This window comes from Dunckerocampus dactyliophorus, chromosome 16 (assembly GCF_027744805.1).
Source record: "Dunckerocampus dactyliophorus isolate RoL2022-P2 chromosome 16, RoL_Ddac_1.1, whole genome shotgun sequence".
In the NCBI taxonomy this organism is placed as follows: Eukaryota; Metazoa; Chordata; class Actinopteri; order Syngnathiformes; family Syngnathidae; genus Dunckerocampus; species Dunckerocampus dactyliophorus.
This window is the reverse complement of record NC_072834.1, coordinates 7,428,646-7,443,262: the sequence shown is the minus strand read 5'-3', so window position 1 is coordinate 7,443,262 and position 14,617 is coordinate 7,428,646. Positions and strand designations below refer to the sequence as shown.

At 41.1% G+C, this 14,617-nt stretch overlaps 1 protein-coding gene across 4 annotated transcripts in view; it reads left to right on the top strand.

Annotated features, from left to right (window-relative positions):
- Window positions 1–14,617, top strand: part of LOC129168645 (disks large homolog 4) — an 89,110-nt gene that overhangs the window by 37,060 nt on the left and 37,433 nt on the right. For all 4 annotated transcript variants that reach the window (XM_054754124.1, XM_054754123.1, XM_054754122.1 and 1 more), the window contains exon 2: window positions 13,094–13,255. In XM_054754124.1, the coding sequence (XP_054610099.1) occupies window positions 13,094–13,255 (162 nt within the window). The remainder of the gene's footprint in view (window positions 1–13,093; window positions 13,256–14,617) is intronic.

The window sequence follows — 14,617 nt, the reverse complement described above, 5'->3', positions numbered from 1 at the left end:
GGGAGTGTTTGGAGGCGGAATGGGAGCGAGACATATGTCAGAACTGCACGTATTTATGGCCGTCTCAATTACTCACAGACTTCTTGCCATACGTGGGTGGTTTTGGGACGCAACCCCCATGCATAGCTAGGATGTACATTGTACATTAAATAAGCAAGCACACAATGCCAGTGATGACTCATCAGAAGTGGGAAAGGGGCAAGCGCCCTACCTGATTCAGCAGATACTGCAGTTTTACTGCTCTTTCCAATATGTATTTTATACTTAACACAGATTAATCAATAAATGGTGGAATTTCATGTGCACGAGTAAACACTAACAGCCTAGTGGGTAAGACTGGCATTTGTATGGCTTTAAAGGGCACATGTGAATTCTTCCTAGCAACAACTGATGGTTAATCAGGAAAAAGAAATGAGCAATTTGCAAAAATGAGCTGAAACTGCATTTCATGCCATGGGAAGAGACACTGCGAGTAAAAAGAGCAGAGATGGAGTAGTGTATGTTCCTGGGTATGCAGTAAGCGAGCCACCAATTGTTTAAAATAAGAAAAATCCATCATTCAACTCTTCTCTTTCCCCAGCAACTAGAAGACAGCATTAAAACACCACCACTTCGCCTCATTTTCCTGCATTCACAGTATTCTAGTACAGTAGGCTGCAGAGGTCCATGTGCACTTGCTGTGTTGCATTTTAATGTGTGAAGTGATTATCTATTAAGCTGCATTCTCACTGATGCTTGAAGTGAACTTGTGACTCGCCCGTGTTTATGCATAGGCAGCCAATAAGAGATGTGCATCTTATTAAAGCGCAGTGTGCTGACTGAGGGCTAAAGAGAATACTGGCTGTCGGCATCAAAGGGCTGTTTCTTATCACGGGACATAAGACTACTGGCCTTGCATGGAAGTGTTTGTTTTCACTGAAACTAATAACCATATCGCATGTTTGGGAGTAAATGAAAAAGGTTAATGCTCCAACGCCCACTACGGAAGCAAAATATACCAATTGCACAATCAGCATAACACCAGTGTGTGCACTAGAGGAGAGACCACCGCTATTTTAACGGTATTAAAAAGATCTACATAGCTTTTCACACCTTTCTATGTAATGCATCATATATCTGTTTGTAATAATATGTCCCACTATAATGACAAACTCGCTATAAACCACTGCAAACTACAACCACACTAATAAACATATTGTCTGATTATTATGTCAATCAAAATGAAGCATTATCTTTGATATAACTCATTACTCATTTCATTACTTCATTGTAGCCTTCTATCATTTTTTTTAACAACCACAATAGCGTGTGACCGTTACTTCATCCATCCCTTCCCTCCTCCATTTCGTGTTTTTGGATTTTTGAAATTGACCACCATCAATGTTGACGATGAACCATCTCGCCAAAATAAGACACGGTCTCATTAATTCAAGAAAACAAATGAACAAGTGGGACTTTACTAGGGCAAGGACATGAGCAGACAAAATGCAGATTACATAGGAAAAAAAGTTGTTTGTGTGATCTGTTTTTTATGATATCACCTATATTTTTTATGATACCAGTGTACTACAGAGGGAATTTATATTTTTAGACTCTTCGGTTGGAAAACTGAGCATATTTCACTTTTTCTTATTGAGCGTTACTTGTGAATATCGTGAATATTTTTAATTTTCCCTGATATCATTTTGTGCAGGAGAGTGTAGCGTCCTGCTTTGACTTTAGCCAGACTAGATTCTTACTGTACTTGCAGAGCCTTAAATATTCCACCCCATGGTGAATGCAAAGTGTTGTGTTGTTGTTTCTGCACCGTGCATAGCTACAGGAGGACTAACACTTGTCAAAGTGTTGTGCTGAAACACCTTGGAGAATAGTCTGAAGGTAGCATTGGCGGAGGATGAGTGCCTCGCCTTTCCTTGCGAGGCTCCCATCTACATGAATTCAACAAAAAAAAAAAAGTGCAGTGCAGTGCTGGTAGGTGTTGGCTGGCAAGTAAAAATCGTGATCATGCAAATGAGGCAATTGCTGTGTTGGGGTTGGACACTTGAGACGACACACGAGGGTGAAAATCAACTGAGAAGGCGGTGTTTTTGGCTTTGGATGGACTCAAGCGGAAATAACAGAATGACGGATAGACTGGGGAGCATTGTTCTCTTTGTAAAGGAGTTACATATTGACTAAAAACATAGACCCTTTTTTTTACCCAAAAGAAAACAGTTTGAAAAAGACAGGTCTTATATGTGAGGTCTGGGGATTGATACATATTCAAGATTCCCAACACCCAACAAGAAGAATTTGTTGGGTGTTGTGAGACCAGGTGAGGTCCTCGCTGATGTGTGTGCCAAGGAACTTGAAGGTTTTCACCCTCTCCACCTCAGTCTCACCAATAAACAGGGGTCTATGTGGCTCCTTTTCCCTTGTTCTTGGGTCGATGATCATCTCTTTAGTCTTATCTGTATTGAGAAGGAGATTGTTATCACGACACCAAGCTATGAGGTCCGCCACCTCTCTTCTGTATGATGTTTCAACACCACCAGTGATCAGTCCGATGACTGTAGTGTCATCCGCAAATTTAATGATGCTGGTGTTGTTCTGGGAGGCCACGCAATCGTAGGTGAAGAGCGTGTAGAGGAGTGGACTCAGCACACACCCCTGTGGGGTCCCAGTGCTCACAATTCTTGAGCTGGATGTGTGATTGTGGACTCTGACTGACTGGGGTCTGCCTGTGAGAAAGTTAAACACCCAGTTACAGAGGGAGGGAGACAGGCCAAGTGTGAGGAGCTTATCTGTGAGTTTGTGGGGGCTGACTGTATTAAAAGCAGAGCTATAGTCTATAAATAGCATTCTGACGTATGTGTCCTGGCCCTGTAGGTGAGAAAGGGCTGTGTGGATGGCAGTGTTGACTGCATCATCCGTGGACCGGTTCTGGCGATATGCAAACTGTAGAGGGTCCACAGTTGCCGCCGGGATGCTCTTTTTGATGTGGGTCATGACTAATCTTTCAAAGCACTTCATAACAATAGGAGTGAGTGCTATAGGGCGATAGTCATTCAAGCAGGTCACGTTGCTCTTCTTGGGTACGGGCACTATGGTGGTGGACTTAAAGCAGGTCGGTACAGATGCTTGTGCAAGCGACAGGTTAAATATGTCAGCAAGCACATCAGCTAGCTCTGATGAGCAAACCCGAAGTGCACGTCCTGAGATGTTGTCTGGGCCTGCTGCTTTTCGTGGGTTTGTTTTGTTTAGAACCCTGTGCACATCAGCTGATGTCACCATGAGAGGTGCGTCCTGTGTGCTCCCCAGGTTCAGCCACCCTCTCTGCTCATCAGAAGTTTGGGTGTCAAAGCGGGCATAGAACTCGTTCAGCTCATCTGGAAGTGTGGTTTGGCTGGACGTGGCTACGCTACTCTGCTGTCGATAGTCTGTGATGTGCTGGAGCCCCGCCCACATGCGCCGAGGGTCTGAGGTGGAATAGTAGCCCTCCAGCTTCTGTCTGTACTGTCTTTTGGCCTCTCGTATGGACCTCCTCAGGTCATATCTGGCCTTTTTGTAGTCATCAGCGGTGCCCATGACAAATGCAGTCGAACGAGCACGTAGCTTAGCCCTTACATCACAGTTCATCCACTGTTTTTGGTTAGGGTATTTTCTGTAATACTTGGTGGTGGTAACAGTCTCTATACATGTGCTAATGTAGCCAGTAACAGCAGAAGCATATTCATCCAAATCAACAGTACAATCTTCCCTCCCCGCTGCAGTTTTAAACACATCCCAGTTTGTGCAGCCAAAGCAGTCCTGAAGTACTTGATCAGTTTCTTCATTCCACACTTTAACTGCTGTACGTACAGGGGGAGCTTTTTTAAGAAGTTGTCTGTATGTTGGATAAAGGAATATAGAGATGTGGTCAGCCTTTCCAAAGTGGGGTCTTGGAACAGCCTTCAAAGCACCTTTCATGTTGCAGTAGACTTGGTCCAGGATGTTATTTTCCCTTGTGGGAAAGCTCACATACTGGTAATATTTGGGGAGGACAGTCCTGAGGTTACAGTGGTTGAAATCGCCAGATATAATGAATACAGCGTCTGGGTGTTTGGTCTCGTGTTTATCAATGATGTCATGCAGGAGGCCTAGTGCATTAGCAGTGTTAGCTCGTGGTGGGATGTAAACAGCAGTTAAATACACAGCGCTAAACTCACGAGGTAAATAAAAAGGTCTACATTTCACCATCAGCAGCTCAATGTCCTGCGAGCAGTGCTTTTCCATCGTCTGTACGTCTGTGCACCACCGTTTGTTTACGTAAACACAGACGCCGCCACCTCTGTGTTTACCAGACGCTAAAGTCCGATCTCCCCGGTAAGCAGCAAATGATTCCAACTGGATCGCCGAGTCCGGTATATCCTCCGTCAGCCAGGTTTCTGTGAAGGTGAGGACACAGCATTCCCTGATCTCACGTTGAGCTGTAATCCTTGCTCGTAGTTCGTCCATCTTGTTTTCAAGAGAGCGGACGTTGGCTAGCAGCAGGCTTGGTAGCGGTGGCCTCGTCGCTCTAGCTTTTAGCCTAGCATGCAGGCCGGCTCGCTTGCCTCGTTTACGCCTCGGATGCTTTGCTCGCCGGGTATTCAGCTCACCGGGGCCGCAGGCTGCTGCGTTCTCCCGGCGCAGAAGAAAGGCAAAGTCTGAGAGGCTAAATGAAAGTTCATGGTGAACCCTGCCGATGTTCAAAAGTGTCTCCCTGTTGTAATGTACTGCGTGACTGTGTTGAATGTCCAAAATGAACAATAAAATAGCAAAAAATAGAAAAACACGGGAGAGTGTCACAGAGACGTCTGCCACGGAGGGCGCCATCTTTCACCCACATATCAACCAACAGGTGGTGCCAAAGGATTTCTCCCCAAGTGAGTCAGACTTTTCTTCCTGTCACTCACATACGGACACATACCAGTGACCTGGAGAGATGAAACACAGAGACCTTGTCTTTTTTGTCATTTATTTTGTCCCAGAAAATATATATTTTTTAAATGTGTGTTGAAAAACTGGGGCCATCCTAGGCTACTTTCACACTGCAGGTGCATTACGATTTTTGATACACATCTGATACACCTACTCTATGTGTCATCGAAAGGCAACAAACGTCACCATTCGTCAACAAAATAGGCGGCGTGAAGAGAGATGTCGAACGAAGAAGCAAAAAACGGTCAACGACGAAAAGAAGATGTTTTGGAACTGATACTCACGTCAGCATCCCATCACTCCTGGCTCCAACTTCTCACCCACAAGCTCCTCGGAACAGACGTCCCCACAAAAGTGCCGTTGCCAAAATCCTTGCCCTCTTCCTTTTTAATCTCCCATGTGAAACAATTTGGTTACAATGTTGACTCCAGTTGCACAAAATCCTTGAAATTGCCAGAAAAAGCGGCAGGACAAATTACACAAATGACTTCTGTAAACACACGGCAGTGAGTGTGATGTTGTGTTTTGTGCGCATGCACGTCACTTCCCAGACGTATTTGCGTTCCCATTACACACAAACACAAGTCGTATTTTTTTGTAACGTGAACAGCTACAAAAAAAGATCGGATTTTAATCAAAAAAATAAATTTGAATTGAGCATCATAGCCTGCAGTGTGAATGTTGCCCCTGAGTATAAGGCTACGTTCACAGAACACGACACAACGTCACACACGTGCGAGTGTGTTAATGAAAGTAAACATGGCATCTCAGTCCTGGCGCATTTGTGGCGGGTTGAAGGATTTTGTACAACCTGAGTCAACGTTTTCTTAATCAAATTATTTTGAGAAGAAGATTAAGAAACAGCATGGCAGTATGTGGGGGAACTTGCTGTTCCGAGGAGCGTGTGGGTGAATGTCTGTGCCAGGAGTGATGGGACATTGACATGAGCAGGTTTTTAAAATAACTTTCGAACAATATGAAGAACTTCTGTCTACATCTGTGAGTACTTTTCCCCAACTACTGCACGGCAAAACAAGCTTTTGGATGACGAATAGGTTGTATATACGCGACCTGAACATTCAGTCTGCAGTATCATCGGACAGATCAGATTTATATCCACATACAAAAGAGGCCTGGGTCACATTTTAAAAAAACAAAAAACAAACCGCAATGTACTGTTCACACTGACATGAAAAAAATCAGATACAGAAAAAAAAAAAAAATGGAATTGACCTGCAATGTGAACAAAGCCATATTCGGGTCAATGTGGTAAGATAAAGCCAGTGACAACCGTGACATTTGCCTCAAAACTCCGATTCAGAGCATCCCGGACATGCTCAGTGGGCGAGTATGCTGGCCATGCACGTACTGGGATATTTTCAGCTTCCAGGAATTGTGTACAGATCCTTGCAATACAAGGCCGTGCATTACCATGAGGTGATGGTGATGGATGAACGGCACAACAGTGGGCATCAAGCTCTCATCACAGTATCTCTGTGCATTCAAAATGCCATCAATACAGTAAAATGCACCTGTGTTGTGGATGGGGTGACCTGCGGTGAGGGTGAGGTTATGGTATGGGCAGGAACGTATGTTATGGACAATTACCACAGGTGCATTTTGCATTTTATTGATGGCATTTTGAAGATAGCAAGCATGTTTTGGATCGGCGTATACGGTATTTGAGGAAAATGGTTGTCACAGCACATACTGACTGGTTTTCAAACCCCTCAGATCCCCCAGTACAGTTAAACTGCACATTTTGGAGAGGCCTAAGGCACACCTGTGCAATAATCATGCAGTCTCATCAGCATCTTGATATGTCACATCTGTGAGGTGGATGAATTATGAATCATGAATGATGAATGATGAATGCTCACCAACAGATTTAGACAGATTTGATAGAGACAGTTTGTGTACATAGAAAAAGTTTTTGTCTTTGAGTTCAGCTCATAAAAAATGGGAGCAAAAACCAAAGTGTTGCATTTATGAGTGTACTGTATAAGGGTTAGGGCTATGGTAATGGTAATGGTTTGATTTTATTTGAACATGCATACAAGTTCCAATGGAATACATCACAAAGTTCAATTCACAGTTCCACATGTCCAAAAGGAGGAGGAAGAAGTGAAGCTTAAATAATCCTACCCCTTTTCCATTTCACATCAACTGCAATACATTTATTGACTTCCTCTATTCCGATGTACAAGTAGTCTTCACCAGTTGATACATGGGAAAATGATAAGGTAATGTAACAGTGTAGTAATATAATTGTCAGGGTTTTTCTTCAATCATAATAAATAATAATCACACAATTAGTATAATAGTAAATAAATAATAATCAGTTTAAATAGACATAACTGAACTTAGCTGTAATAATACTACAAGTACTGACAATGAACTCACAAGAATGAAGAGTAATGAGTGTTGTAGCGATTAGACATTGCAATTTGTACACGGGTTCAAAACTCTTCTTCCTTGTATTTTGCAAACATCAACTGTCTGTATTGTTTCTTGAAATGGCTCATCTTGGTGCTTTGTTTGAGTCCCTTACTCAATCCGTTCCATAACTTGATTCCACATACTGAAATGCTGTGGGTTTTTCAGCATTGTTCTCGCATGTAAGTGTTTAAAGTTGATTTTTTTTCCCTGAGATCGTGTTTCTCCGATTTGTTGAAAAGTATCATATGATATTTTTGGGTAACAAGCTGTTTGCTTTATGTATAATTTTAGGTGTTTGAAAATTTATGAGATCAGCAAATTTTATTATTTGTGATTTTAGAAATAGAGGATTCGTATGTTCTCTATATGCGGCGTTATGGATTATCCTAACTGATCTTTTTTACAGTGCATTTAGCGACTCAAGATTACTTTTATAGTTATTACCACATATCTCCACAAAATAAGTTAGATGAGGTAATACCAAAGAACATTAAAGAGTATGGAGTGATTTTTGATGAAGGACAAATTTTGCTTTATTTCAATATTGAGGTATTTCTCGTCACCTTATGTTGTATATTTTTAATATGAGATTTCCAGTTCATGTTTTCATCCCCAGAAATCCATTTCCATTCACCCTTTCAATATTCACACCGTCGATTTGTATTTGTGCGTTCGTATCCTTTCCGCTATTACCAAATAGCATTATTTTAGTTTTACTTAGGTTCAAGGATCTATTTTTAATCAAACCATCTTTTTAGTATAGTCATTTCCTCTCTGACTGCTTTCATTCGCTCTTGTGTGCTTTCCCCAGAACAAAAAGCAGTAGTATCATCTGCAAATAATACTAGCTTTTATAATACTACCTTTTGTTAGTATTATAAGTATTGTTGTGATCGCGTTAGTTAGCGGGATTACACAAAAACGACAACCTACGGTAATGAAACTTTGCAGATGGGTGTGCCGTGTACATAATGGAAAGCTTTTTCAAAATTATTTTTAACAGTCCTGACATCTTAGGTCATTTTCCGTGAACCAGAAAGTACCCTGCTAACTAACAAATGGAGAAACAAAAATACAAATGGATCACTTATAAGGATTACAGTATTTTCCACCTGTTCCCTTTGAGTCTCTATGGAACCATTCCCCTCTGCCCCACAATATAAACGATACAGTCCCGTTACGTTAAATCATCCTCTGTGAATCACACAGTATGATTTGTGTTACTGAGCTCGGCATGTGTTGTATTTTAATTACAAGATGTTATATGGACAGCCTATAGCTATTCATAGAAACCCAGTGCTTTATTCTTATCAGACTGTTAATTGCAGAAACTGCTGATTGATTGCCACATTTTTTTACATTAACAGTTAAACCAAGCAGGGTTTGGTGCTTCTGCTATTCTTGTCAATTCATTTCATTCATGTTTAGCAGTGAAACTTGATTTTCTTAATGTGCATGTCATATTAATATAGCGTCATGTGAAATAAGCAAACAATATGAAATCCTTATCGGAGCAGCAGCTGCTTCAATTAATAATCATTTTTGTCAAGTTGCACTAGGGTGAGTTTCCTGTCTAATGCATAAATGAGGACCTTCTCACAGTTCCTTTAACATGTAGTCTTAAGGTTCTTGGAAATTACCCGCCTGAGAGGGCAAGGTTGACTTTCCTTCCTTCACCTAATGCGCCATCATCTAAAAGCTCCGAGCTCGTTCCTTGAATTACAAAACGGAGATGATGGAAGATAGCACTTGACATTTGCTCTACATTACATTAACTCATCAAACCATTAAAGGGACGGCTTATTCAGCCACTCGGCATTGGATTCTTATCGCAGTTCGTACAAATGTAGGCTGTGGAGACTCTCCTTATATTGACCTTTACAACTGATTATTTCCCTTAAGATGCTCAGGCTTCCCTCTCTGATATACTGATTCAATTAAGTCAGTCACTAGACCTAAAGACATTTTGTTGCTGTGGTAATTTAAGGGGCTGGTAGAGATATTCTAATTGTTGCATGCTGTAATTAACACACTGCTTGCATGAACAGAAACCCGAGGATGGAAACTGTTTCTTCATATGCGGTCCAATTGTAGATATTAAAATTTAAACTAATTATACACTTTTGTGTATAATACACTATAATACACTTATAATACAATATAATATAATACACTTTAGTGGCTACAGTAAGCGCACCTCAAGCCCACATCCAGGCGACACTTTGCAAAGGAACCTAGCGATCGACTGCCACATCCCCCCACAAGTGGGACAGAAGGCAGCGTAATGGTCGGTCATGCAGGAAAGGGGGAGGCACCAAAGCCCTTCAGGCGACTGTGTAATTGAATTGCTTTGTTTTAGTTTATATCCAATATAGTCAATTTATCAAGACGCTGGAGATGCTGGTAAAAAGCTTAAGGAGATACAGTCTATACTAAACCATGTGTAGTGTGTAGTTGTTAACTAAGAAATACCAACCTTGACTTATGGCACCACCAACAAATTACATTATTTTCCTTCCTGTTTCTGTGCTGCTGTTCTCTGCCTCAATTTGTCAATTGTCATTTTTTTAGCCATCCACCCCATCTTCCGCCTACATATCCATCTCTATTTCACTCCTTCTCTTGTTTGCTGTCTCAGTGAAATATGATCCAGGGCCGATGCTGGCACCCCCCAACTGTGGCACTGCAATCTCTGTTCTGCCCTGGTTGCTAGGCAGCCTTTCTGAGACGGGCTTCGGTCATGTGCCTCTCTCTCCGCCTGCCTCCAAAAAAAACATGAGCAACTGAGGAGAGCGGTGGGACTGGACATTAGCCCATTAGGCAATATTTTGATGATCCCTTCCAATCGATGTCACTCACATCTGCAGTGCATCACAGCAAACTGTGTGCATGTTTGTATCAAAACACACCAGGCTACTGTGTAGGAGAATTGTGGCTGTCACCACTGCTCACCTTCGGAAGCTCTTGTCATGGAAAATGCTGCGTGCACATTTTTGTGTCATCACACCTCCAACAAAACCTACCGTGTGTACCTAACGTGGTGGGTTGCTGGCCGGCTGCCTATGTGTGGGATCCCAGCAGGTGGGATGTGGGGGTAAGGTTACGAAAAGAACATGTATGATCTGCGAATGTAGAACCGTGATGAGTCATGGCACCGCATGCTCACAGAAGACATCACATACGGTACTGTGCAAAAGATGCAATTATATTTGGTGTTTTAGCAATGCTATGATGACAACTATGATGTCACTTAGTAGGGTGCAGACCTCCAACAAATTAATCATGGAAATTGGTATACGTCTCTTTTTGTGCATCTGTTCCTAGTTTGTGCAGGATAATGTGGAGTCGTCCCTCGCCACTTCGCAGTTCAAATTTCACGGCTTCACTCTATCACGGTTTTTCACAAATACAGTCAAACTTGTCTATAGCGGCCACTAGAGGGAGTCTGCAAAAGTGGCCGCTATAGACAGGTGGCCTCTATAGACAGGTTGGCGTCCAGTTTGAATGTTGGCTAGTAGAGAAAAAAAAAGACAAAGGGGGGGGGGATTAATAATGTTGACCAGTAGAGGGCACTGTGGGACTGCGGATAAAAGTTGTACAGCACTACTAGGCTTGTTATTATCCACGATCCACAGAACAAAGCTGTGCTAGTAATGTCTCACACTTGTTTTTAATATTTTACTTTTTATCCGGCAGAGTGTCATTACAGCTTTAGTTCATCAGGAAGTGACGTCACTGGGAGCACGTCCTGTTCCCAGCCTACTTTGCGGTAATGTTTTGGTGCAAATGCTCTTAAAGTTACATGTTTGACCAGGAAATAGCAAGCTCAAAAGAAGACGGCTTTTTTATGTGGAACAACTGACAGTTTGTGTGGATCTTGTGAATGATTGTGACTGAGCTAGGACTCAGTAATTAAAATCTACACACAACGGCTTCATTGATTGAAAAACGAAACTTTTTCGTGCATGAAGCTTCTACTTGAGTCGGTAATTTGGCCGCTATATGCAGTCAGATATAGACAAAATGGGTGGCCGCTGGCCGCGTTGGACAGGTGACTGCTATACACAGGGTCTATAACATGTAAATTTGCTGCGGGAGATTTTTCAGTGGCCGCTATAGGCAGGTGGCTGTTCTATAAAGGTGGCCGCTAAGACAGGTTTGACTGTATATGAATGAATATATCACGCGATTAGTAAAAAAATATGCATATTTAAGCACATCATATGTATTTTTTGCCTAAATTAAGCATTTTCAAAAAAAAAAAACTGAAATACAAATATAAGGCGGGCTGCACGGTGGCCTAGGGGTTAGCGTGTTGGCCACACAGTCAGGAGACCAGACCTGTTTGCATGTTCTCCCCGTGCGTGCGTGGGTTTTCTCCGGGTATTCCGGTTTCCTCCCACATTCCAAAAACATGCATGTTGACTCTAAATTGTCCATAGGAATGAATGTGAGTGTGAATGTTTGTTTGTCTATATGTTATATATTATATGACTGGCGACCAGTCCAGGGTGTTCCCCACCTCTCGCCCAAAGTCAGCTGGGAAAGGCTCCAGCATACCCCCGCAACCCTAATGACGATAAGCGGCATAGAAAATAATGGATGGACAAATAAAAGGCATTTAGGAGACGCTTTCAAAGATGCTGAGAATGAAACACAGGCACCCCACTTAAGGAATCAGGGGAAAATAAAGGCACTTGGAGCACCAAGCTACATCAAGTTAAATGGAGGACCGGAGGAAGCCAAAGTACTTGTTGTTAAAGACATCAAAGAACTGGATAAAGATGACATCACGTCAACTACAAGGCAATTAAAGACATAACCCAAAAAGGCTTGATGTGGCTTTGAAGTCAACATCCTCAATGTATTGTTTTAGTTAGTTTTATTAAGATTTATTCATATTTATTAACAATGTATTCCCAATTAATTATTTTTCAAATTGTATTTAAAATTGCACAATATTTCATATATATATATATATATATATATATATATTAGAATACTGCACAAGGTTTATAGTGTCATTCTAACTCGTATTTGCTTCTTGAATTTTTTAAAACCATCCTTTCATACAGGAAGTGGAAAAAATATGTAAGATATAAGTGACAAATGTCGGAAAGTTAAATATTGTAAGTGTTAACAAGTAAAAAATTCTGGATTAAATGTAAGCTCTGCTTCTTCCTACTCATTTTCAGACCAGTTGAATTGTGCAAATGTAAACGTGTGATGTTCCTTCATATAACTTGTTACGCATGTCTGAAACAAATAAACATACCATACCATACCAGCGATATGTAGTATTCTACACTGGTCACCTGGTGTTGGTAATGTTACTGTAGTGTTTGGTAAGACACACAAGGATTTGATCACTGCAACAACAGGCTTTGATTGCAGGTTTGAATTATCTCACAAAAGGCTTAATAATCCTTCATAATAATACCAATACCAATTATAATACCAAATAAAAACACGTTACTGTTAAAGCCATAATGTCTAGAGTGCTCTAATAATGTTAAAAACCTTATTTAGAAGGTCGTAAACAGGTTTTCATTCCTCTAACCACGAAAACATTACATTTTCTATGGGGGAAAATGGATTCAAATGCCACTGTATAATGTAATGTCCCCGATTTGAAGTTTAGAGTCAAGGTACAAGATGGAAAAAAAACATTTTAAGTTAAATTACAATAGCTGCTTCTCTTTTCCTTCTGCAGAAGTACAGGTACCAGGATGAGGAGACGCCCCCCTTGGAGCACAGTCCAGCACATCTGGCTCCAGGGAAAAGTGCCGAAATGCTTCACATGAGCGACAAGAACCTCGCTGCCATGGAGGCCATACATGGCTACACACCACACACGCATATCTCGCCAGTCAAGGTAAGAAGCACACAAACACGCACGAGCGGTTTTGATCGTTGCTCATCAATACCCAACACTATTACAACAGTCAGCACTTAAAAAGTGGACCATGTACAGTGCTGTATAGAACATAAACACTCCGCAGCATACCTCATTATCATTCTAGCAGCGACCATTGGATCGTTTTCACGGATTATCCATGTGATGCTAGCCACAACAATGACTGTACAACATATAACGTAACACTTGGATATTTTAAAATCTGAATTCTGAAATATGATATGTGTCATTTCATGTAAGTCCAACCTAGTGTATTTAAGAGGTAACTTCACACTAGGGTGAATATGTGTTTGAGGCAATTCGATACGGTAGCTTAACAACAGGAGATGCTTTCAGGAAATACTAGTCATAGATCCATTTATCTTAATAGATTACAAGGTGGAAGGCTGTAAAGGCAATAACAACAAACGTTTTATAGCTACTTGCTTTGTGGCTGTGAAAATGATCATAATTTATCATGTAATGCAAGCTGCTCTCAGGAGAATTTAGTGGCAAATAGTGCAAAAAGTTAGGGACTTTAGGGAGTGTATTTTTGTGTGGGAAAAAAACACTGCAGCAGTCATATATATATATATATATATATATATATATATATATCCTTTTGGTTGTAATCAAACTGCAGCGTGTAAAAGTCATGGATCTCCACTATCTTTGTTGTTTTAATTAATTTGTTGTATGCTGTTGTAAGATAGTGAAACATGCATACAAATACAAAACCAACCTCTATGAAACTTTGTAAACGGGTGGCACATGGGCCAAGGAAGAGCCCATTAAATTCCAGTGAGGATCTTGGACAACGGTGCCGATTAATGTGGCATTAATGGAATGGCCCACTCATGAAAATACCGTATTGACCCAAATGCAAGATGACACAAGACCCATTTTTGGAAGAATATTTTTGAGACAAAAATAATGCTAAATGTGTTTTTTTGTTGTTTTTTTTTTTATGAATATCTTTTTCAGACTTCAATGTGGTGCAGTACCTTTGTTTTCCTTATTAATTCATGACAAAAGGTCAGCCAAAAACCAAAAAGTACAAAAACAGAGGCAATTTTTCCCATTGGGAAAACGTATGGAGCTTATTGGTGATGTCGACTTCCCATACAACCTGGCGAGATGGAATTCAATAATGTTTCTCACCTTCTTTATCAAATTGCTGGCAATCGCAACTTTCTTTGGCTCCATGGCAGGTTATTTACCAGTCATAATAAAAAAAAATGCATGGCCAGTGAGTAAGCAACTGGGCTTGTTTGGATAGGACTGATACAGTACAGGGTAAACAGACTAGTTTGTTGTGTGCGATAGTGTACAAAAACCAAG